Source organism: Struthio camelus, chromosome 5, assembly GCF_040807025.1.
Source record: "Struthio camelus isolate bStrCam1 chromosome 5, bStrCam1.hap1, whole genome shotgun sequence".
In the NCBI taxonomy this organism is placed as follows: domain Eukaryota; kingdom Metazoa; phylum Chordata; class Aves; order Struthioniformes; family Struthionidae; genus Struthio; species Struthio camelus.
This window is the reverse complement of record NC_090946.1, coordinates 30,016,431-30,041,351: the sequence shown is the minus strand read 5'-3', so window position 1 is coordinate 30,041,351 and position 24,921 is coordinate 30,016,431. Positions and strand designations below refer to the sequence as shown.

General features: G+C 35.2%; 1 protein-coding gene across 3 annotated transcripts in view; it reads left to right on the top strand.

Moving 5' to 3' along the window:
* Positions 1–19,312, top strand: part of LUZP2 (leucine zipper protein 2) — a 200,155-nt gene extending 180,843 nt beyond the window's left edge. For 2 of the 3 annotated variants that reach the window (XM_068945328.1, XM_068945329.1), the window contains 3 exons: positions 5,609–5,695; positions 18,089–18,166; positions 18,491–19,138. In XM_068945328.1, the coding sequence (XP_068801429.1) occupies positions 5,609–5,695; positions 18,089–18,166; positions 18,491–18,595 (270 nt within the window). In that variant the 3' untranslated portion in view covers positions 18,596–19,138. Of the gene's footprint in view, positions 1–5,608; positions 5,696–18,088; positions 18,167–18,490 lie in introns of all 3 variants that reach the window. The other variant, XM_009688373.2, reaches the window with a different exon arrangement.
* Positions 19,313–24,921: the final 5,609 nt, after the last annotated feature.

The window sequence follows — 24,921 nt, the reverse complement described above, 5'->3', positions numbered from 1 at the left end:
CTATCATCCCCAAATCATCTATCTGAAAGCGCAGATCATTTCTCTCCGATGGATGTGTTCAGCCATTTGAAAGTTGATGGTTGCTTATCGTTAATGTTTATCTCAGAGGAATTCTATTACAACCAATACAAATGTATGTGGTATGTGAAGAAAATAAAACGTGGTCGTTTGGTTTCCAGGTTAAAGGCATCCTAGCAATGTTCAGTTTTAGTGGGAGTGAGGTTTGTAGAGTGCTTTTTTAAAAAAATAAAAAAAGCTGATTGCATAACATATACCAATAAGCAGCTATTTTCTACCCTAAAGGTGTTTAGATATAGTGCAAATGAAAAAATTCAGAGGCAATTCGTTTGTTTAAAAAACAGCATGTAGGAGCTTAAAGGTTTGGCATATAGTATTATTTGCAGTCCTTTAGAAATAAATGCCCTATATAAATGTAATTTAACTTTGGAGATGTGAATTAAATGGAGATAAAAACTAAGCTGTGTCCTTCTCACTCTTTCTTGAGTAATATTGGCTATGCAATAGATAAAATCTGATTACATCTGCTGTGCACACACACACACACAGACCGTAGAAATATACATAGTGGTTTATCTTTGCTAGAATTGGACTTTTCAATTATTTATAAACTGTGCAAGATTTTTAAGTCATAATATAAAGCACTGCAATACAACGGCTTGGTTTATACTACATGTAGATACTCATACTGTGATTTCTGTTGTGGAAAATCTTTGGTATTTATTTCCAAGTATTTAATAAATGTTCAGTTACGTTAAAACGTCTAAAATTTGTAGGGCTAGGTTAGAAGTCAAAAATCTGTCATCCAATCCAGAAAACAATTGTGAACTAGTGCAATTGCAAATGATGCTATTCAAAAAAGATAAGTGAAGGAAGAGCTGATAGAATAGATACTTTTTTCCTTAAGCAAATAAGTCGGATGAGTGAAGCATCATTTGGCAGTTGGCCTGTGTGAAGTGTGTGGTGTGCAGACAAAGTCCCAGGTTTCCAGGAGCAGTCAGACAGAACTGATTTTGGAAAGGAGCTGATTTCTGGCTCTTCCACTATGCACCTTGCCCGGAAATGCTTTGACAACTTCATCCACCTGCTACATACAAAATTGCTCTGCTTTTTTCACAGCAAGTGCTACAAATCCTTGAGCAATTTTGAATTTCCTAGATATGGCAATGAACTATTTCCATCCCAAAGGAATAAGACATCTCCCAGAAGAATGCATCTTTTCTGAGCATACAAAGGGCCCTGCAAACCAGGGGCAACTCAGACCGTAATTATTTGCTATTTGTAGTCTTTTTACAGACCATCAGTCTGCCTGTTCAGTAATTTTATAGGAAGGAGGTGAAGAGAAACAACCTCTGCCATAGGAGTGTCCCTGAGACTGGCCTCCACTTGCCAGATGGATGCCACGGAGTTTTCAGCTAGGCACTGAGCAGGCACAGTGACAGGTTGTCAAGTCATTCCTGTAGGTAGTTTTTAAATATTTGCAGATTGGGCCAGTGAAGCCTTCAGTAGCAAAAAGTGTTCCTGGACCAGCTCCAGTAATTTCAGCTAAAGTTTACCAAAATAGCTTATAAGTGTACATATCAGGACATTGCCCATGACTGGACAGAAATCATTTTGGTTTTCGCATAATTGATTATTTTTTAATTATTATTAGGTGTCAGGTAGTTATTTGCACTGTAACAGGAATTGCAGTGCAATTCAAAATTCAAAAAGCAGTTCAATCTCCTCATTAGATCTATATGACTATCCTTGATTTAAGTATTTTTCCTAACTTGGAAACTAAATATTGTTAGAAACCCTCAACACGGAAAAGAGAAATCAGTGATATTGTAAGCGATAGGAAATAAATGTGTTGATGGAACCCGTATTTGTGTTGGCAAGCAGTCCTGTCAAAAGCACTCTGGCATCTCGCATGAATAAATGCTGACTGAGATAGGGAAGAATTGAACTACATATCAAAGTCAAGAGAGATTACAAAACATGGAATTCAGTTGACCCAACTATGTAGTCATCTTCAGCAGTACCGTGAGGACATTATAGTAACAATGCATGCTTTGACAGCCAAATTTCTAAGATATTTGAAATGAAAAGAAAAATATACAAAATATAAGGGAAGGAAATTTTAAAGACATGCAGCGGAATTGGGCTCTGTCATTTATTCAAGTACAAACTTTGGAAGAGAACTCAAAGAAATAATGAGTTTGGCTTGCTTTTCTGTCATAAGTATGCTGGAATTTTTGCCGCGAGCAGCACGCACACAAATGGATTCCATTTTCATTGGCAAGCATATATGTTAAATGGGTTGTAAACCGTTATGCATATTTCAAGCGTCTGAAATTCAAAGCTTGGTTTTCAGTCAAGCTTGAAAGATCTCACCAGGAAGTTGCTGTAATTTCCAAATGATTTCAAAGCAAAAGAAAAAAGAGTTGCTGATCCTTGGAAAAAAAATCAGATGTGAAATCCTGGACTGAAAAGCTTTGAGGAGAGTTCAGAGAGGTTTAAGCAAATTGGAGAGGAATTGATAAACTGTTTCCAAACTGTTTCACTCTGGAATACTCAGTGGCATTTTTATTAGGTAAACTGTCAATCTACTAAATAGGCTTCATTCAGACTATGAATTCATTTCATTGCAGATAATGAATTTATATTCATTTTTTATTAGGAGAGATTATTTTTAATAGCAGAAAGAATCTTCTTTGCAAAGTCTGCTTTGAAGACTTCCCCATCATCAGCAGGGGGAAAGGTATTCAAAAATATTAATTTTCATGTAGATTTTTTTGTGTGTGTATAAGAAGTCAGTCTAACGATAAAAATGTGATGGATTAAAAGTACATATATAGGATGCAAGAGGTTTCTGGCCTCAAGGGCAGAACTCAGACCTGTGGAAATGAGCCCCAGCCTGGTAAGGACCCATTTTGCCCTTCCTCCTTTCCTTCTTGCACTTCCTTCTTTCTGATTTTTCTGTTTCTGGTATCCTTCTTTGGACCTGCAAGAAATATAAGGTAATTTTAATCTGGAACTCAAGACCTGCAGGTAAATGACGGCTTAGGGTAATAGCATGAGAAATAATTGTAGATGATATAGCTCAGGGTGTGCACCGTGTCGGTTAGACGCTGAATGAAGGAGACCTGTCTCTCATGCCTGGAGGGTTTGGCCAACACCTGAGCAGTGCAGCTGTGACAGCCTGTTTTGGAGGACTGTTACAGAGGCTGGTTGTATTGGTTAAAGCAGTTACATGAGAACTGAGACACTTAGAAAAATGTTATATTTTGTTTTGGTGGCAAACGAAGAGGAAGATTTCTAGTATAAAATATTGCACTTGAATATTTTGAATAATAAAAAGGATGAGAGTAGAAAATTGTTCCTATTTTCCATTTTCCTAGAGATAGGAAATGCTATAGGGCTTCCACTACTCACGTAAACATTATACTGGGAAAGTATTTCCTTAATGCTAGCCTCACCAAAATGTTTAGGACTTCTCTTCATTGAATAGAAGTCTGTACAACATGTTGAGAAATGTGGTATCTATGCTGTATGCATAACTTGTCAATGTACACTCTTGAACAGAAAACAAATTCTAGAACTAGAGGCACTAAACATTTATTTTCCTCTTGGATGCAAGACTGAGTTAATAAAGCCTCAAGCTGGTTGACCTTCCTGGCCTCCCATGTGGATTTACTGGTTCAGGTAGTCAAGAAATCAGGTGAATCCATGCTCTATCATTCACTGCACGTATGATGTGTCTTATTCAATAGCAATAAGAAATAGAAATTTAAGTTTGCAGTCCTGTAATATTTTTATCACAGTCCAAACAGGCAAATCATGTAACAGCTTAAAGGCCATGTACGAAATGATTTTTATTATTTCACAGAATAATTTTTTTCTATCCATTCTTTTAATCTGTTCATCTCCTGGCTGCTTTTTTATAGTAGTGAGTTGCTCTATAAAACTAACGTTTCCTTACTGAAGAGCTGTTAAACAAACAGACTATATTGCACACAGTAACCTGCAGGGTTTTTCCTTTCCTGTTCTCCAGTGGTTTTGAAAATTTTATATTCTGTAGTAATTCAGTGCGGGGCTATAAATAACATGAGAAAAGATGGTTCAGGCTTGCAAAACCAGTATCTGAAGTTCTAACTCTTCTTTGAATAGAAATTGTTTTAATTCCTTCTCTATCTGCCCCCACCCTTAAAACTTCAAGATGTCTTGCAAACAGTTTGATGGAAGCCAGTTCCCTAAGGATAGCTACAAAATTTTCATATTGTGAAATCTGTAACAACAAGAAAAAAAGGCTCATTGATCTTTTTGAATTTGTTAGGAGATAATTATCTGAGAGTACATTCTTGAATTTTTTCTGCAAAGATGAATAATTAAGTTTTTTTTTTTTTTAAGAAAATTTTATTTTGGCAACGTAAGAATCTCATTAAATCTCAGCTAAATCGTTTACATTCTTTCCATGAATTTTATTTGAATCTGATTTAGACCTTAAATATCTTATGAAGAAACAGAAGAAGTTCTGTGTGTGTAAGTCATGATCACTGTGAGATGAATACTTGCTAAAGAAATAATTCTGCATACCTAAGCAAGCAGGATGGGGATAATGATTATCTCATGACTACCATCAAATTATGGTGCATCCAGTGTTCTATTTATCGTTTTATGTTTCAGCAAAATATAAAATTGTGCACAAGCAATGGTACAATGGTATACACACCAGAATATCCATTTAATATGAGTGATACATTTTTAAGATTTTTATGGTGCATTTCTTTTAAAAATAAATCTGTCATGTTATGCCATACTGTAGTATGTAAGGCTGCAGGACTGTGAAAATATCAAGGTAAATTCAAAAATACTGTGGTATAAATCTAATGCAAGTTCCTTATAAAGAGAGCAGTGCAGATTCTCTCTATTCATGTTCCTTTGCATCTTTGAAGTGGCAAGGAAATATGGGAAAACACGCCTAAAACATCAGAGGGAGGAAATTCACTGCTTTTATAAAGGGATAGCCTTGACTGTAGAGTAGCTACGTATAGAAGCCCATTTTGCCTTTAGGGAGATAAATGAAAGGCATGAAATAGAACACATTTTCCTAACTCACAGTGACATGGGGTCCCAGCAGGGAGAGATTGTAAACAGCTGAAATAAGTTACAGCAGTTCATAAACTGCTTAAATTCTGGGGCTAAATCTGGCCCAGTATTCAGCAGCACCAGAGAAATGAGTTTTGAAAATTCTTATTTCTCCTTTACCCCTATGCAAACGGTTGGACAAAAGAAGATGCTCTTGTTTACTAATACATAAAAGGCAACATACCATTGAGTCAATTTTATGTGGTCAGTTTTCCAATAAAAAAATCTTAATTATTGATTTATACACAAGTTATCCTTTGCAAGGAAGTGCTTTAATAAAGATATATTTAATAATTCCCTTTATAAAACTTACTGAAAATGTGATGCATAAAGTAATTAACAGTTTGCAAATTCTGACCTCATATTTTCGTGTTATCCTGATTTTTCAAATGTGACCTGTTTAAAGCTTTTTTCTATATTCACAGTATGTTTCATTTCCTTTTTTACTTCCTGTGCCCAGCCAAATGTCTCAGCAGACAAAGAGAGTCTTCGCATTACCTCAAGAAAGAAAGAAAATCGGAGCATCCAGGAGTGTGATTCTCAAGACGTAAGTTCAGCCCACTTATGAATCAGGTTTTAATACAGACTGTATGAAAACACTAAGGCCTTAGGCAATTATCAGTGTGACTTACTTTTCCTAATCAAGCTGGTGCGTATATTTTAGAAGCCAGCTATATTCTGCATTGAAGTGCTGAGGAGCAAATGCTCTTTGCTGTGAATTTATGCAGGTGTGCTCACTAGGTTTGTTTTACAGACTGATAGGACTTGTAGAGCTTTTGCAGGGAAAAGGGCAGTAGAGAAGATGTAATTTGATGTTTAACCATTTCGAGAAGTACCTGTAGTCGCGCGACTGGGTTGAAGAGCTGCTGGATCGCAGCGCGGTGCAGAACGCTGTTTACATAGCATTGCCACTGCGAAGCAGGCGCAGCTATCACAGGTGCTTCCTTTGATAAAACAAAACCTTTAGGGAGATTTTTAGCTTGAACAGTAACAGGTGACAGTGTAACAGTTTAAGTAGGTAATCTTGCCCACTGCCAGGCGAGCAGAGCTACAAGCTTCGTTCTCCTCATGACACATCTGACAGAAAGCTAAATCTGCTACTTGTACTGAGGCAAAACTCTCATTTAGGCAGCATGATGGGAGCTGTTAACATAAATCCCAAAAGCATTTATTGTGGCTGGGTTTATAACAATGCAAATAAAACAGCAACCAAAAAGACAGAAAAAACAGAAAGCATGTGAGAAAGAAAATTTATTCAGAGAATGTACTTTCTGCTGGGCAGTCCAAAAATATAGTGCTGTTTTGACTTTAGCAATTCTGCAGGTGAAACATACAAGACAGCAGGAAAAAAATAGGACAGTCATAGTGGCTCTTGAATGAGATACTGAACACGTTAGCGTCCTCCAAACGTAACAGGCTGACTTGACTTGGAGGTATCTGGGTAACTTGCTGGTAGTGATCATAGCAATGGAAAGCACTGTAAAGAACAGTTTGGAAAACAGGTCTAGGTAAGTCAATGTCTAACAAATTGTAAAAAGCTATATATATTACCCATGTATTAAGAACATTATAAATGACTTCCCCCTGCCAAGTCCTCTAGAAGGGGGAAGAGACAAAGGGAAATTATCTATCTAGGAGAAGAGTGTATGATTTGCCATTGCATCTTTCTTAATGTCTAGAGATGAAGGAAGCTTCAGTTCCTATTCATGAAAAGAGCAGAAGAAGAGGAAAGAATAAGATATAAAATTCCTAAGTTGGCGTTAACTCCATTTAGATTATAACTGAAAGTTTGTAAACACTTGGGAAAGTCACCTAGGAAAGTCGGCGTGGCTGAACTTGGAATGAAAAGCAAGAGGCGACTCCATGTGGCGTTAGAAGTTTCTAGGAGTCAAGCTATTTTTCATGATTCAAGTTAAATTGAAACTTAACTCGTCCTTTTCCCTGCCTACTCCTTCTAAGTAGCATTACAGTTGACAGAAAAAGAAACTAGGTTATACTTCTAAATTTGAATATTAGGACTAGGTTTTATAACATTTAATTTCACAATAAGTTAGCATATTTTAAGACCAATTGTATAGTCCATGGTACTCACATTTCCATTAAACTTTAAACATGTAAGGTGTGTTAAATCTGCATTTGACAAAAACTTCTGTATGGACAAAAAGGAGCAAAATTAGAAAAAACATACCGTAAGAGAGACCTCCATTACAAATTCATTGTGTCTTGCCTAGATAACATTACTTACTGGAAAATCGGGCAAGTAATAGTTTTGTCGGTCCAATCTTGCTTTAAAATATGATGCTATAAATTCATTTTGCAAGTGAAAAATGGGTATATTATATCATTTTCATAGTTCCATTCTGTACACATTAAAAAAACTAGGACTCATACTGATTTGCAAAAAGGTCTCTGAAATTTCAGTATGCCTTTCCTGCAATAGCAGTTCAAGGAATGGCTTTGACAGCTGAGTTACAAAAAAGGTTATTAGGACAGCAACAGTCTGATGTGAAGAAGCTGTAAACAGAGTGATATTTATGCCTATTAGAATCTCCCGTGTAATTAAAACACAAATATAAGAAGACGTGTCCTCTGTAACATTAAATGAGACTTTTCGTCTATGCCTGTGAAAGGCTCATTTGGAGCCTATCACAGCAAAGTTAAAATATTCTGATTTGTCAGAATCACTTGATTTCACTTTGAATACCAGATAAACCTAAAATATGAAAATTTTAAAGTTTTCTAGTAAACCTGGATTCTGATTAAAGAAATGAAAGCAATATTTTAAAAGAGAAACAAAACACTAAAATAAATTTTTTCACAACTGACCTAGCCTTGACCACTTTTTGTCCTGCAGGTTGCTCACATAGCTGAGCAGTTTTGTCTGCTGCTGTTTAAGATGAAACTTTTCATCTTTCTCGTATGTGCACTGTCATTCTCAACGTGGTTCAAGCTTCCTTTCAGCTCAACTATAGCAAACACTCCCCTCCGGAGAACTTCTCTGTGTTTACAATCCTGTTGTTATCTTTTACTCAGCATGTTCATCCCGATTAAAAGACCTTCCTGATGGTTGCAATATTTTTAAGACTGGCAGAATATGTGATACATTGTGCACAAGGAGCGCATTCAGTATGGGCTGCCAGGTGGTCTGCATTTGCTCTGAGCTCTTCCTAAGCACTGTGTGGGACATACCAATAGTACAGATAATGATCTGACATTGGGATAACAACTGCTTCCCACCTTTTCTCATTATTTTTGTATGTTATGTCATAAAATATATACGTTCTAGAGACAAGGAGGAATTCAAATTTAATATTTTTGAATAAGGAACTAAAAATGTCCCTTTTTCCAGTGAATCATAACATGATTATTCCCAGGATATCATCTCAAGTCCTTATAGAATTACAAGAAGTTTCTTTTCTTAGAGGAGGAAATTATTTTCGTAGTAGAAAGCTGTGATTTGCACCTGAGACCACTATCGCTTTGAGAAAATTCCAGACTTGGGAATATATCAGTGTTTTTCTCATGTTTTTATACTTTGTATGTATGTGTGTGTTTGGGGGGGGGGGGGGGGGGGATGAGGGAAAGGGCAGGGAGTTGTTCTTTTTCTCTTGACAGAAGCTTTTACAGCTGCTAAGATCCTAATGGGAAAAGTATAGCTATTGGTGGTCAAGAACACGTTCTCATGTGCTGTTTGTTTGAAAAAAAAAAATGTTGAGGCCAAGAAAAAAAATCATGAATATGCTTAAAATTAAGATGTTGCTTAGAAACATAGTTTTTCAGCAACACTCTCTGAGCTCTGCAAATTTCCTCTGTTTGTCTCTCTGATAAAAATAATTGTGATTTATTACTTGGGAGAATTAGTCTAGTGATGTTCACCTATTACAGAAGAACGTACAACATTTCAGATTTTAAGGCAAAAGAGAAAAAAAGGTAAATGGCTAGTTGCTTGTATCAACCGATATTTTTGGTCTATATGACTAACCATCTCTCTAGTTGTATCTAATCTGCTAATCCTGTTGCAATTTTTCTTTATAGCTTTATGTATGTTCATACTAATTAATGTAGTTTATATTGGAATGTAGATAAATGAAATTTTATTTACAAATGGGATACAGACAAACTAAATTATAAGAACTCATTTGGAAATTAGATGCTTCTGGCAGCTTTTCTGTCACAATATTTGACATGGGACTTGTAGCCATAAGTAGGTAGGACATCGTGTAATTCAAAATTCTCATTGCTCATATCATCTGAAATTTGCCCATAAAAATAAGACCATAGTATCTTAACTTCAGTTTTCTTTTAAAAGTTCCTATTACTCTAAAGAATTTTTTTTCCTGGAGGAATCTCATCCATAGTATTTTTCTTAGTCTTATTCAGAGACCTTTTCCTTGTGATTGGCTCCTGAAAGTCGCTGTGGGGAAATCTGAACTCTTATTGATGTATCGTTTCCCTTCTCCCTTGCAAAGGCCAACTACTCTTACCTAAGAATGTAGTTTGTCTTCTTTTCATATCAAATAATCCTTATGCATGTGACACATGTCATTTAAAACCATCTATGTGGTAGTTATTTCTTGCTCTCATCTTAGATTTCTTCCTCTTTGTCCTTGCAGAGTCTTTTCTGATAAATAAAAGTGATAGTGTTTTTATTTACTGCCTTAATTTCCTGCAGTAAACAAACACTGCATATTCATTAATCATTCAGTGACAAAGGACAAAAAGTATTGGACCAAAACATGCACATGTTCCTAAGCAACCACACCATTTAGCTTCATTTTTCTCTGAGTTTCAGTTGCACAGCTTTGATCACATTGTACTCTCACTTTCCCAAGGGAGCAATGAGAGAAAAAAGAAACCATTACTGTAACAAAATTTCAAAATGATAAAATTCTTAAAATTAACTCAGTAATTCTGTTCCCTAAATGAGGACTACGAAGGTCATAGGGAGTTAAATCAATTTAGTTGAACCATCCACTATGCTCTACAGTAAGAGAGAAGTATGAAAAACTGCAGGAGTGTCTTAGGAAAACACATATGCACACTTGGCATGCATCTTGCAGCATATCTTAATAAACAGTGAGGGTCGTGGGAGATTAAAGTATAGATCTATTATGCATTCATGAGCAGATCTGATAAAATATGTCCTTGAATAAACCTAACTTGGCTAATAATGTTATTTACATTGCAGAATGTTTTTTTGAGAGAGGAACATCTATCCTGTATATTACCGTGCTTATGCCATATTTTTTAAAAAAAATTGAATCATGATTTTGAATTGTGATTTTGAAATCCAGTTTAATCTGGATATGGATATAGTTTGTGTACATTTTAAGGAACATGTTGTAAATGAGCTATTAAAGGCATATTTCATGGAACTATGGGAATTACTGTGACAGGAGAAAAATGAGAGAATAAAATATCAAGTCATATTCAACAGTGGGTATAACTGCATGCAGTACTACTGGCTTCATTGAAGCTGAACATTGTATGCTAGTGCAAAATCTTCTCTTCCAAATTATCTATTTGGCAACAGTCCACTATAGAAAACGGAAATGTCATAATACTCTCAAAACAAATGAAGCGCAAGAAATTTGAAAATACCGTTCAGCACAGGGAGAAAAAAATGTGACGAAGAACTGTGTATTTCATGTATTAAAGAGCTAAAATACCATGATCCCAAAATTTTCAGTCAGTCTGGGGTAGAACTAGTAGCAACTAACATTAGTCATACCAATTAGTAAAACTTAGCACTCTTTGCAATAAGATAGCAGCATATATTTGCAGACCACCAGACATACATGATTATTGAGAGATTAGAGTGTAACAAAAATTCAGTCATCAAACCCATTGCAACATTTGATAGAGTTTGTAATTGTTTTGATGAAATGTCCCCCTTTTCAGTTTTAAATGTAAAATATAAGTTCTTTCACTTGTAATTAGTTGAGATTTGAAAGTTTTAGCAAAGCTTGTCTTTTAAAGGTTAAAAATCTTTTGAACAGATAGCACAAAGAAATACTGAAAAATCTGGAAATGCAATTTGCTCTGAATCCAGTTCCAAAGAGATATCTCATCTAAGTGTAGTCCAACTTCAATATTATGAAATCTTCTTTCTCTTCTGTGAGTTATGCTGGTTTAAGCTAATCAATGCCATCATTAGTGAGCAAATCACCAGGCTTCTTTTGCCCGTACCGCAGCTACTGTATTGTAGAGCTGATGACACTAATTTAAGAGAGTAGGATCGATACAGCGGAGAGTACCACTTCCACTAAGACACCTGGTTTCTCAGTTGAGCTAATCGTGCCATCCTTTGCTCCCATATTCTGGTTAGTTTTATTGGAACTAGCTCCGTCCTCTCTGCTGTGCTGTGCTCTGTAAACGTATCCGGCACGTCTCCTTGAGCGCTCGCCGGAGGTCTGCAGTGGCGTGTGGGAGCGCTGCACGGGAACCTGTGGTGGCTTCTGCTGAGTTTTAAGGGCAACGTGCCTCAGTGATGTGCTGTAGCAGTCAAGGAAATACTTTATTACTGTAACAGTGCAATATAGTCTCACTTATTTAAGCTTCTTGACTTCCTGTCAGGAACTTGTAATAAGTTGCCGGGTTATTTGAACAACACAATGTTATTTTCTTATTAACTGCATTGATACGGTGGAATACCAGTACAGTTACAGTACAGTTACAGTACAGCAGTTTGTGGATCAAATTGCATAGTTTAATAGCCAAGGGACATGCTGAATTTTAACAGACTTTTTAATGTTCTTTTTAAATGAAGATACACACTTGGGTGATCCACCTTTATAATTTACACACCCAACTGTGAACTGCTCCAGCTCTGCTGTATAATTCACTAGGTAAACTGAACACCGTAGCTTATGAAATTTTGCATACTGTACTGGTCAAGCTGCATATTTAATAACCAGAATTTCATATGAAGGTACTTTGCTAATTAACATGCATACTAAACTGATCAAGATGGAATAGTATTTTAAGCCATATGCCATGCCTCAATTATCCTGTCTCATTAAATATCTCACTTAACTGTTCCAGATACTTTGAATCCTGTTGTACACACAAAATGTATTGCTTAAGGCAAAATGCACTGCAGTATGAAAACTTTATTTTACAAACACAAATAAATAAATCATTAATGCTTTTTTTTTAATAGAGCAAGTAACATGAGCCCTCAACACCACTAAATACAGTCTGCTAAATTATTTATCTACTGTGTAGAAGAGAATCATAATAAGCCTTCTGCTTTGTTTAGATTAAGAACATAGTCATAAAAATTACAGTTGTTGGCAAGGCTCAGTTTTAAGGAGATGTTAAGAAGAAAATACACAATTAGAAGAGAGTTAGTAGCAGTAAAAACAATGAAATGGCACGGTCAGCTAGCAAACAGATTTGAATAAAGTTTCCATAGTTTCTTTTTCTTGAAGCCTTTTCACTGCTCAGAATTCTCGCTGATGTGTATGAGAGCTTTTAAAAGTGATTGCTCAAGCATTTGGTCCTGCATGATGCTTTATGTTCAAAATGCAGCACATTTTAGTTTAATTAATAAAATGTTGTGTTATCAATAAGGCTATAAATTACAAAAAATATGGCAGACATACCTGAAAAATCAATGAGAGTGTAGCATACTAATGGCAAAGCAAAGAATGCTGCCATAAATAAAATATACAGACTAGCTGTGAAAGTAATTCATTTGTGGGTAAAATTCTGGAATCAGTCACTAATGGTTAGATACAGCACTTTATTACCATTTTTAGTATAAAGAGATAATGTTAGGGAAGGAAAAATATGCTTCAGAGAAATGTAGCTTTCTGTCTTGTTTGATTCAAATAACCATTTCAAGGACTAGTCATCATTTAGTTAATAACTACATACTTGGGTAAATACCGACTTGTAAGTATTAAAGGTTTGAGTCCTGAGTCAGAAAGAAGAGGTTGTTCATCTGGGCACATGCTAGGATGTGAAGTTAGGATAAGTATATTTGACTGAGAAGTCTTTAGGTACTAAAAAAACCGTCTGTAGCAGAATCCCTCTCCATTTCTAAGGAAATGTAAGACACAAGTTTGGCTGGATGATATAAACAATGAAATGCTCCAAAAAACCCTTTCACCATGGTAATAGATGTATTCCTTGTGACCAATGAATCAAGCAGATAATAATTGAATCTCTAAAACGTCAGTCTCAAGTATATTGAGAAAATGGGAATTTAGTCTAAAAGTGCATTTATCTTGCATTTTGAGTTAAAATAATATCATGGACATCACATGTGGATTTTGTGAAATATTTGGAATTGCAGTAGTGTAATAAGAGCAGGAACATAGGCACTGTGCTTCTGAGTGAGACTTGCTTGGACTCCCACCTCCGCTTCCTTCGACAACAGCCAACTGCACTCGTTAAAGGGAGGGATAAGAAAGCACAGAACAGAGTTAAGGGAAAACTGTGTTTTGTTCTAAATGCCAATGGCAGAAAATAGACTTAGATAATGAAGCTAGAATTTGCGAGTATTGTTAGCTCTTTTGATATTGGGAAGATCTGGTTTCATAAATGCAAAACACTAACAAATACGAAGGATGAAGTCTTCAGACAGTGACAGAACAGTAGCGCCTGTTCCCTGCCGCTCCCTGAGACCAGCCTAGATTTAAAACTTAGCTGTGACTGATGGAGATTTTGGGGAGACAAAACTCTCTGCTCCACTTAGCGGTGTCCCCTGTCTTCTCCATACAGCTGCAAAGCATTTTCACAGCACAGCTGGTGAGACAGTCCACGTTGTGAAGTGGTGTGCAATATTGACATTCAAAAGGTAGCATTCTTTGAAGTATTTTTGACAAGGTTTTAAATTGCAACCTGCTTTGTTGTGATGGTACAAGAGAAGTCAGTGGTTGCATTAAACTAACGAGGCTGACTTGAGATGGTTTTGTCTGCAACCTACTTCTTTTCACTTTTTTTTACCTTCTGAACATGTTTCTGCTTGGATGGTTTTAATCTTTTTTCACAGTCTTGGCATTTTATTAGCTTTTCTAGTAATATCCTTGCCAAAATTGTGTATTCATTGGAAGAAAAGCAATCAATCTTCTCTGAGAGAAATGAGGAGTGCTGCTTTTTGTCCGGGGTGTACGTCTATACAAGCATACATCTAGGGGAGCGTCAAACTATATCGCACTTTCTCCTGTACTTAAATATTGTACTCACAAATAGGTGCAAGGAGCAAAGAGCACTGGGTTGCAAGCAGGGACCATGCTCTACTCCCTGGCCTTAGCAGGTATGTGTGCGCTGGAGGGGTAGGTGTCCTGCAGAGAGACTTGCTGAGTCAGCAGCTTCCTGTTCCCTCTCCCCCCCCCCCCACCATCCCATCTCCAAAAACTACTGCTGTAGTCCCTGTTGTTGTGGGAAAACATAGATAGTAGTTCTCTATTCGAACCCTAATATACAAAAATCATGAATCAAAGCCTGGCAAAATCCAGTTGTCTATTTCAGCAAACGTTTCTAAAAATCTCATCTTCATAAAATAGCAAAGCCACACAGACAATATTTCAAGCCCTTTCTTTTCTAAAAGCAATTATTATTTGCATTTTCCACCATATCAAGCTATATTTTTGTGAGTAGTTACCTCTCCTGGGAGTGAATATGGCAAGAAAAAAGAGAGACAGACACACAGAAAAGCAAGCAACAACAAATTTTTTTCCACCACTTGGCATAGCAGAAACTATCAAAAAAAAAGAAACCCAAAGTTTGATATTTGTTTCTGTCTGTATGTCACTCACACCTATGAAAGGCATTTTACTGTTTTAGTTTTATATTTCCAATTTCTTTGAAGGCTTCTTTGTCCAAGGTAAAAGGTGTGTGTGTGTATGTACGTATATATTTATATGTATATATGCACACACACACACATGCCTGTAAATATAGGTATGTGTACATACATATGCAAATATGCACACAAACACCCCCTATCTTTTCTGGGGAAAAGTTTTTTTTCTGGGAAAAAATTTTTGTTGGATTGTCTTTAATTCCGTTTACATTTTATAATAGGAGATGGTGTTAAAACCATCTGTCTTACCTCTTAGGAACAGAACTGACTTAAAATTGAGAAAAATTGTAAAATTGAACATATATACAGCACATCCATAGTGACTGGTTAGAATTCTGGCTCTGATATTGCTATTGATTGGGGACGTATTTAGGTTCATCTCTGTTGTTCAACCTGTAATTTATTTGTTAATAACATCAAAGATTTCACTGTGATAAGGAATCAATAATTAATGTTGTTCTAGCAGTGTAAAGACACGAGTTGACTTCTTTGTTTAGAAAAATGTCCCCGTCTTCTGTCTGTTCCCTCACAGTAATCTGTCTCATGTGTTACTAGAAAGGATAACAGCTGTGAGTCAAAAAAATATGAAATACGACAGACGTGTATTTCTGTTTTCCTACCAAGATGGCCTCCATATCTAGTCCATTAAAAGGACTATGAAGGATTAATCACTTATAAAGCATTGTTTTTATTATTAGGTTTTATATTTTTATTTCTCTAAGGTAAGCATTTCTTTTCGGTATCACTTAAAACGGTTGCCCTCCCATAATTTTATTAATTTCAGTTAATATTTCTGGATTCCTATCTCCCTCTTATTATCTTTGTGATGTGACGTGAAACTTTTTGGTATCTTTACTAAGTGACCTTAAATTTCACTAGTATTACTTCTGTCCTCTTAAATAACATGAAATGTTGCTGTTTTGAACTGTTGCATCTTTTGCCCTCAAGCTGTTCACCTAGAGGTCTCTGAAATCCTCAGAATTTTCCTAAACATTACTAAGTTGAAAACGCTGTTTTAGTTTGCTCATTAGTAGATATATTAAATACCAGTTCTACCAGGATCTGAAGCTTTGAAATGTTAAAAATGTATTTAAAATTTCTATTGTCAGTCATCTCACTCCTAAATCTTTAACACCAGCTAAATACTAATATTTCTTTTTTTTATGAGAAAAGGTATCAATAGATAAAAAATGTATTTTTTATGAACACTATACTAATTATTCCCTATTAGGTAATATTCATCCAGCTTTCATTAGCTGTTTTGTATAATGGAGGGGAAAAAAGGATTCACCATAAGTCACTTAAATTGCATCAGCTCGGAGGCTCACTTTATTAGCTCAAACATGACTAAAAATGCCCTGAAGTACCACTTGGCAATACTATGCTATTTCTAGAAGGTTTTAGTAGAGAGGCAGCAGTCCCTTCTTGTAGTAATTTTCTTAATAACACGTTTCATTTTCTTATTCACATCTGTTCCTAGATCAACTTTGTTATAGGCAAGGAATTGTCAGAATCTCTCAAGTGCAAAACCAATGAATTTTCTTCCTTCTTGTTAATCGCTTACTTTTTAATTAACTCAAATTAAATATGGAGTTGTGCAAAGCATATTTATACAATTTCTTGACATTTGCTTTGTATGTTATGGTGTTTATTATCAATTTCAGCAAACGTTTCTCTTTGCTTTGTATGTTTGCATTTGCTTTGTATGTTACGGTGTTTATTATCAATTTCAGCAAACGTTCAGCAAACGCTCTGTTGGTGAGGTAATTTTTATCCTGCTATGATTTAACCTTCTATTGGATGACTTTAAACTTAATTTCTGTTTTCTGAAGAATCCCTGTCTAGGAGAAAAGTATTGAAAAGTGCCATTTAAACAGATTTTTTTCCTCTTGTTTTTGTTCGTGATACCTTTGCCCTACAATGCACATATAGCTAATTCTATCCTAGACCAATGTTATCAACTGTACATTTTTGAAATGTTGTAAGAAGTTGCAGAAATGCCAGCAACCTTGGTAGTGGATATTATTGGAAGTTCCTTACTAAGTGCATATTTATGTTAATATTGCTAAACATATATATGTTAATGATTTTTGCACCTTATTTTTACCAATATGTTGGGCTATGTCTGATGTGTAAAAATATTCCATCTAGGCATGACTTAGCTCTGAAAAATTTCAAGAACTTAACGCAAAACAGGAAGCGTTTCAGACGAAGTGTCATGTTTAAATTTAAAGTAAGCAAAATTTCTATTACGTTGGAAAGAGTCTTGAGGACTTTAAAACTTGAAAGATGTTATTTCCCTTTTCATTTTCACTTCATTTGAAAGTATCTGTTTTTAATTTCAAAATAAGTAGAAAAATTCCAGTGTGAACATTATTTTAAAGCAATGATCAAAGATTATCCATATTTTACTACATTTCACATTTTAATTTCTTCACCTATGGTGTCATTAATCCCAGTCCTGAAGGATACTGTTTCAGTAGAAATTTCAGTGCTGGGTAAATCTCTGCTTAAGGCTCCTAACACAAGGCCTCTTTGATTCAACATCCACTGTAGTTGTTCCAGCACCGGAGTGCATTTTATCTGTACTGTTCTTCTTCACAGTAGAAGAATAGGTTTTTCTTCATATTAAAAATCATTTTGGTAAGGAAAACAACATTCCTGCTGCAATAAAATGACAGAGATGAATCTATCAAGCCTTTCCATACCTTGAGAGTCCTCCGACTTCCCCATTCAATATACTCAGTGCTTATTATATGCAAGAGGTCTAAAGATTTAGACAAGGGAATAGTAATAGAGGAGTCCTGAACTCTAATGCTAGTTTTTGTCTGTTAATATTCATCCATAACAGAAGATTGTAGTTATTTATCTGTTCCATGGGACTATTGTAGGATTTAAAAAAGGAGGAAAAATCTATGCAAGTGCTAAGTTGTTGGTTTTTTTGCAGTCACGGTAGACTCTACGTGAATGATGGCAGTGTGGGATTCACTTAGCTATTAGAACTTCTTTATTCCATCTCATCAGCTAGGCTAAGAAAATATGGTGAATGTTTCAGGAAAATCGTGCTTGTTTTAGGAAACAACATGCTTGTTTTAGCTAGTTATATGGGACATATGTATTTTGCAGGTTGGCAAGACATGTTTGGGGAACCGCAATAATTCAGCATCTCATGTGAAGGCAGCAGACACAGAGACAAGCTTTCAGGTATTCTGTTTCTGAAATTCTCAAGTTTTTAACAAAAGGTCTTTTAAAATACGCAATTACTTGAAGTACGTTTACCCATTCTGAGCTAGTACTTTTGAAATGGAACTGCTTACTCAATTCAGTATAAGCTGTTACTATACTTGATTTCATTTGTTCTGCTCAGAATGGCTCTTGGTTATTACCAGTTTGGAAAACTATTTAATATTTGAAATGCAGCTCTGTGTGTGCTGTTCCTATGGAATTTTAACACACTTTTCTGTTTGCTTATATATGTGCGTATCATATATGCAATACTTACGCTAGTACTATTTTCACCTTCAACAGAAGTTGCACAGCCCTCCGTGGACTAAACCTGAAGATAAAAAATCACCTGAAAGAAATGAGAGAAAATTTGAAGAGCCTGTTAGTACAAAAGAAAAAAACCTCTAAGCACTACTAATCTACATGAAAAATGTCCTTCACTTGCTCCCATCTTCTTTTTTTTAGTTCAGAGGCATGAAATGTAACAGGTTTCTAAAGCATGCTTTTTTTCACTATTTTATGAATGTTTGTAAAATAGTCTAGAATAGACCATTTAGTATCTTTAAGCAATAATCCAAAATGGATGTTTGAAGAAATGCTTTGTAATACAGTCCAGTTTTTTTTGAAATATAATTCTACCCTGGTCAGTAATTGCATATTATAAATTAGTTTGTTTTGTAAACAACTGCCATTCTCAAATATCATTTTCTGCATCTATTCTACATGAAGTACCTTTACAGCAGATTAGCATTTAAATCAAGTTAAGAATAAAAGGCAGTTAACATGGAAAAAATATTTACAAGTCTTTGTAAGCATAGTTGAAGTGGAGTGCAATTCATCAGAGTAACTGTAAAAGTGGAAGACTAAGGATCCATGTATATTTGCATTTCAGTAATACCATTTCAAGTCTGCTTACTTAAACAATAAAAGTTGTTTGTTTGTTTTTTCTAAGTGCTATAACTACTAGCCCAATTTTGAGCACAGAAATGTTGGCAGAAATGCGGAGTTAAAGGGATGGAGATGGGAAGAGCTGTGGCTTTCAGGATTCAAGCAAAAATTCATTTCCATACCTTATAGTTGTGCTGATCTCGATAGGATAAATGCACATTAAATGGTAAAAACACATTTTGTCCACTACAGGTGGTGTTTTGTCACTACAGTACCGGTTAGTATTTTCATTGGGATGCACTATATGACTCCTAGGATTTTTTCACTTTCTCATAGGTCACATAGTCCACGGAAGATTTCAAAGCAGAAAGAAAGTGAGGAGAAGGAAGAAAGATTTCCTTTTCTTCTTTGGGTATATATCAAAGTCAATCTAATTTAGGAATTCATACACCTCCCGTGAAAATCTCTCAAAAACCTAATGCCTTAGGAACAATACCTGATGCCGTGCTTATATGCTTTCCTCTTGCATGAAGAGTTTTGAACAATTGTAACCATTGTAACTGGTTGTTTATAATTTACTACCAACTTGCTAAGAAAAGATTATCCATGTTAAGTGATATGAGAAATCCTGACCGCAAAGATGATCAGAAAAGAGATCTGACTTTTTACAGTTGAGCCTAACCAGCATTATAAAATCAAGCTTATCACATACAATATGAATTTGTTTCGGGCAGTCTGGGCAACACAGCAGTCCTTTTCTGCATTTCAGCTGTAGCCACTGCAAACCAGGTTGAAGCCAGTCTGCTGTACTTCAAAATTTTTGGTAAAGCCTTGTGATCCTGTCAAATCTACAACTGGCACCTAATTTTTGGTTATATATCAAAACTAAAATGTCTTTGCACCTGATGCACATTAAATGAAGTATCTGAGGTGTGGGTTGAAAAGGCCACCGAAACTGTTTCTGTCACCTCTCTAGAAAGGACGTGAATCTTTACATACATGTCTTAGAAGAATGAGGTAAGCTGTCCTCCTTGGCATTCATTTCACCTTTCCAAAGAATTTAGTAATGCTGGCAAAACATCTACTATTGTTATAACTGCTTATTATTGCTGTATCAAGAGACAGCTTGAGGTTGCTGTCCACAACATGAAAAAACTTATACCTTGTAAGTCAGTAACAATCTAGCTTCACAGGATGATTGAGGTTGGAAGAGATCTGTGGAGACCCAACAGTCCAATCCCGTGCTTGGAGCAGGGTCAGCTGGAGCAGGCTGCTCTGGGCTGTGTCCAGTCGGGTTTGGAATATCTCCCCTCTGTTTTCTAGGAATTTATGCTTCAGCTTTGCAGGAAATTTTCCATATGCTTTCTAGGAACGTCCCCTCTGCTTTCTAGGTATTGCACATGCTACTTTCTAGGAAATTATCCCCCTTTGCTTGCTGCAAATTCTCCATGCCTTTTCTAAGAATTCACCTCTCGGCCTTCTAGGAAATTTTCTGGTACTTTTTAGGAATTCAGCCTTGCTGTCTGGGAAAATGCATCATCTAATTGGTATTTCACCACAAGGTAATTTACATCTGTTTTCCATCAGAAAAACAACACTAGATGTCTGTTCTATTTTTTTCCCCTCAAAAAGGTTCATTGTAAGAAGCTTTCTTCTAGCCATGGAGTTGTGATCTGGGTTATATTTGCATGATCCTCACATTAAAAATGTTATAGAAGCATATGAAGTATTTCTTTGCTTGTTTGTTTAAAGAAATACAAATTTTATTGGGTAGGTTTCTGGGAAAATCTCAAACCAGTATCTTATACATTAAAACAGCTATTGTGGGTTTTTTCCCTATAGTCTATGTGATTTGAGTATGTTGACAAGGTGTTTATAAGGAAAAGTCTCATTTTGACTTCACTTAAAATGTGGGGTTTTTTTATTTTAATGATGAAAATAGGTAGCAAAATCTGTACTTGAAATCCTTCTTCCATGTTTGATATGATCATTTGATTTTATTTTTAGTGTTTCTTTTTTAAGTTAACTATAAAAGTTTGCATAGCTGGCATACTTGTGATTAAATGTATGTTAAATACGCTGCTATCCACAAAGTATTGGTTTATTCAAAATAATAGTTAAAAAAAAAAACGAACTTTAAATATTAGCAATACCCAGACACCATTACATTGTTCTTCGCAAATACTCTTAAAGGTGCTGTGAATCAAGACCGTACAACTTAATGATCTATAAAACATTTTAACTCGATTCTATTGGAATATTTTTATCCCATAATTTTTGGCCTTGATTCAAGCCATGAAACAACTCATGTGCCTAAGTAGATTATGTATGTAAATAACCAGACCAACAAAACTATCTTAGCAATTATTAGCTATATGTTCTCTAACTGAAAATATTTTTTATTAAATTTCTGTAAGTTTTTTTTCTGGTACAGTAATATTAGAGATTTACTTGGACACTTTCATAATGCAACTTGATTTGCACAGTGGAACAAGAACGTCCCAAAATTCCTTATACATTGATTCAGAAAGTTAAGAAAGATAGAGAATTTTATTTTTGGAAATGATGTTAAAGCTTGTATTATGATTGTAATGCAGTGATCTCTTTGTACTTTATCATGATTAATAGCTGAAACTAAAAAATGAAGTAAAACAAGTTTTGCTGGTGATTTAACTAATTTTAGTTTATGATTTGTTCTGAACGTTTGTGAAGTGTCCTGCACCTGAACCACCAGTAAAACTTCAGTGCATACTTAGTCCATACTTTACTCCATACTGCATAAACAGGATAAAAAGAGGGCCTGATAACTGCAAGTGTTGGAAGAGTCTCAAATGGGCAGTTCTAGCAGCTCTTCCAAGGATCTGAGAATAAAAAACCACAGGTAGTATCATGTCTACTAAGGTAGTATCGTGCCTGCTACTTCTGTTCTTGCAATCCTGTCATTTGTATTCCTGAAAAGAGATTAGTGTGGTTCTAGATACAATGACACAGATAGGTGTATATGCATACGTGTTGCAAATATACCACCTTGCTGTATACAGTGATGAATCAGTGAATTAAGTGTTTAACTAAAACTATGAAATATTTAACATCTGCATGGAAATACGGATATTTTGCATAGATACCTCTCCTTTTGTAGCAGTAACTTTGTAGGAATGCTTTTCATTAACGCTATGACAAGCAAATAATATTTTGGCATATCATGAACAATTTGGTTAAACATCTGTCTTCATTAAATATTGGCCTGTAATATAAAGTGATGTAACTTTCAGAAGAGTTTCAGCGTATTCATCAGGTAATATCCTCTCACTTTCTGCCTTTTCTATTGTCAAACTGTTGGCTAAAGTGCCAGCTTCAAGGATGCCGTTCCTACTGAATCCTGCTCGAGTATGTGACAATACGAGGCAGCGGTCACGTGCCATTGACACAAGACATCTTCTGCAGGTACACTTACGCATGTCCCTCAGACCGCTGCACATGGGCAATGGATTTGGCTCATGCATGGCTGGATGAGGTGTCAGGTTGGAAACTGTCAGTGTTGAACTCTTGGTGTTATTCAGGAGTTGTGGCAGGCGTCATTCAGCGCAAAAATTGCTGTGGCACTTGCTCTGTAGTTAGAGATGATGTTAAACAGAAATGAATGGGGTTAACACTAGTTTCCATGTTGCTCTTTTCTACAAAAGCCTTTAAAATGACACCAAGCATAACTGCTCATTTCAGAATTATGATAAAACTTGGCAAAGGTGCCAAAACGTGTTTAGTACACTTTCTTTAGTGCCTCTCACACAAGGAAAATTAATTTACATCATTCCTGTGGTATGGGAAAACACACTGTTTAAAATAATCTGTCATTGTTTTACCGTTGGTTTTATGGATCCCTAATGCATCAGAGGTGCAGTTGACTTTCAAGCTAGGGAGTTTTTGAGGAATGCAGTAGAAGATACCATCTAAAAGCATAAAAATTAAAAACTACAAAAAAAACTAAACAAGCAGAAAAGCCAGGACAAAATTTAGACATGCTGATGTCAGAGAAATGTTTGTTTACTAATTGAAAGAGGACCCATATAAAGAAAGCTGTAAAATTTAAGATTGTTTTATGATCCTTGGGCCAGATTGTTTCTTAACCAGGTGATTTCAGTGAAGCTTCTGGGAACAAACAGTCCATGATTACCTAATGGGAAGTACAAATATTAGAATTCTTGTTAAAATATTATTATTAGAATGTTAGAATCCTAGCAGATAGGAGAGTAGAATTTCTGTTCTTTGTGTAAATTTGCTATCTTGAAATGTGCTGTCCTTTTTAATAAAAATTACTTTTTTAAGTGAAAATTCTGCAAGCCTGAAATTGGAAAATATCAAAATATTATATTTCAATGATGTCAAAGCATTAGCAAAGGAAATGTAAAATATACAACAGTAATAATTGTATAATAAATGAATACATGAATATAAAATGCATTATATCAATATAATTGTATATAATTAATTATTACGAAAATTAAGTAAAATGACAAAACTGTAATATTTTGAATACCAGAAAAAGAAATGATGGGTAACATACCTGAAGTATTTCATTTAATTAGAATTGTTTTTAAAATAAATTCTAATTCCAATGAAACTGCATTTTCCAAAAAAATTATGAGTTCTAATCTGAATCAGAACTTGAATACAAAATACAGCCTTTTAAATTTGCAGCTTGCATCTAAGATCTCATATCATCTAGCTGAAGCTTACTGCAGGTGTTCCTTTCATTTATCCTTTTATTTATTCATTCATGTTATCCTGATAGGGGAATGTTAGTTGTTTAAATTATAAACTAAAACAGAATGTGTAGGAGGATCATTAAATAATACCCGTAGTAAACAGCCACGGGTGCATTTATGAACATTTAAGGATTATTTTATAAATAGGTACAATATCAAAAATGCAAAGGTGCATTTCTGGTGGTGTATGGAAAAGACTTTTTTTTTTTTATAGTTAACATCACACCAGGTGCATCTTCATAAAACTGATAATCTTAAAGAGATCATTTGACAGTTGTCACATTTTTTCTAGTTGATTTTTAATATATTATGCATATATATCTTGAAACTTTTGGATCTAGGTAAAAGGGAGTTGTGCTGTTATCTGCATTTACTTTATTTAAGTCCTGTTTCAAATTGTTTTTAACTGTAGGGTATCTTCAAAATGCAACTTACTTTTTTTCTAGAGCTGAATTCATTATTGGAGGGGAGGGCACTGGGTTAGTGGATAAAAATGGGGTCGAGTTCAAATAAATTAATTTCCCATGAGGCTAAACATCCCTGAACAAAATAATATAATCAGGAATAAGAAAAGTTCATTTTTTACGTTTGCATATTTTTGCTTTGTGTGATATGAGTGAGGTGTTATTGGAAAATAACCAAAATATTTATTTAAATATATCCCAGCAAATACAAACCTTAGCACAACAAATATTTTGTTGTAAGAAAAATGGGCTACAACTCACTCCTCACACATCTGTCCTAAAATGTTTGCATTTTATTATTCTAAACTGGAAATGTATTCTTGTTTTTTGTAATGTGTGTGTCTGCATTTGAATAGCTATGAATGCTTTTGAGAATAATATTGTGAATTACAATAAGCAATCATTAAAATGGATGTATGCTCACCTGAAAAAAGTTTAGCAGATGATGGAGAAATAAAAAACGTCATTAGGCATAGAAGTAGTGCTTGTGAATTTAAAAGAGAAAAAAACGGAAAAATATTTTCTCATCTGCATCTAGAAAAAGGTGTTAAGCAATCTAGAAATTTTTCTCAGCATTTCAAATTCTTTCCTTCCAGCACGGGATACTGAGTCCTAACAA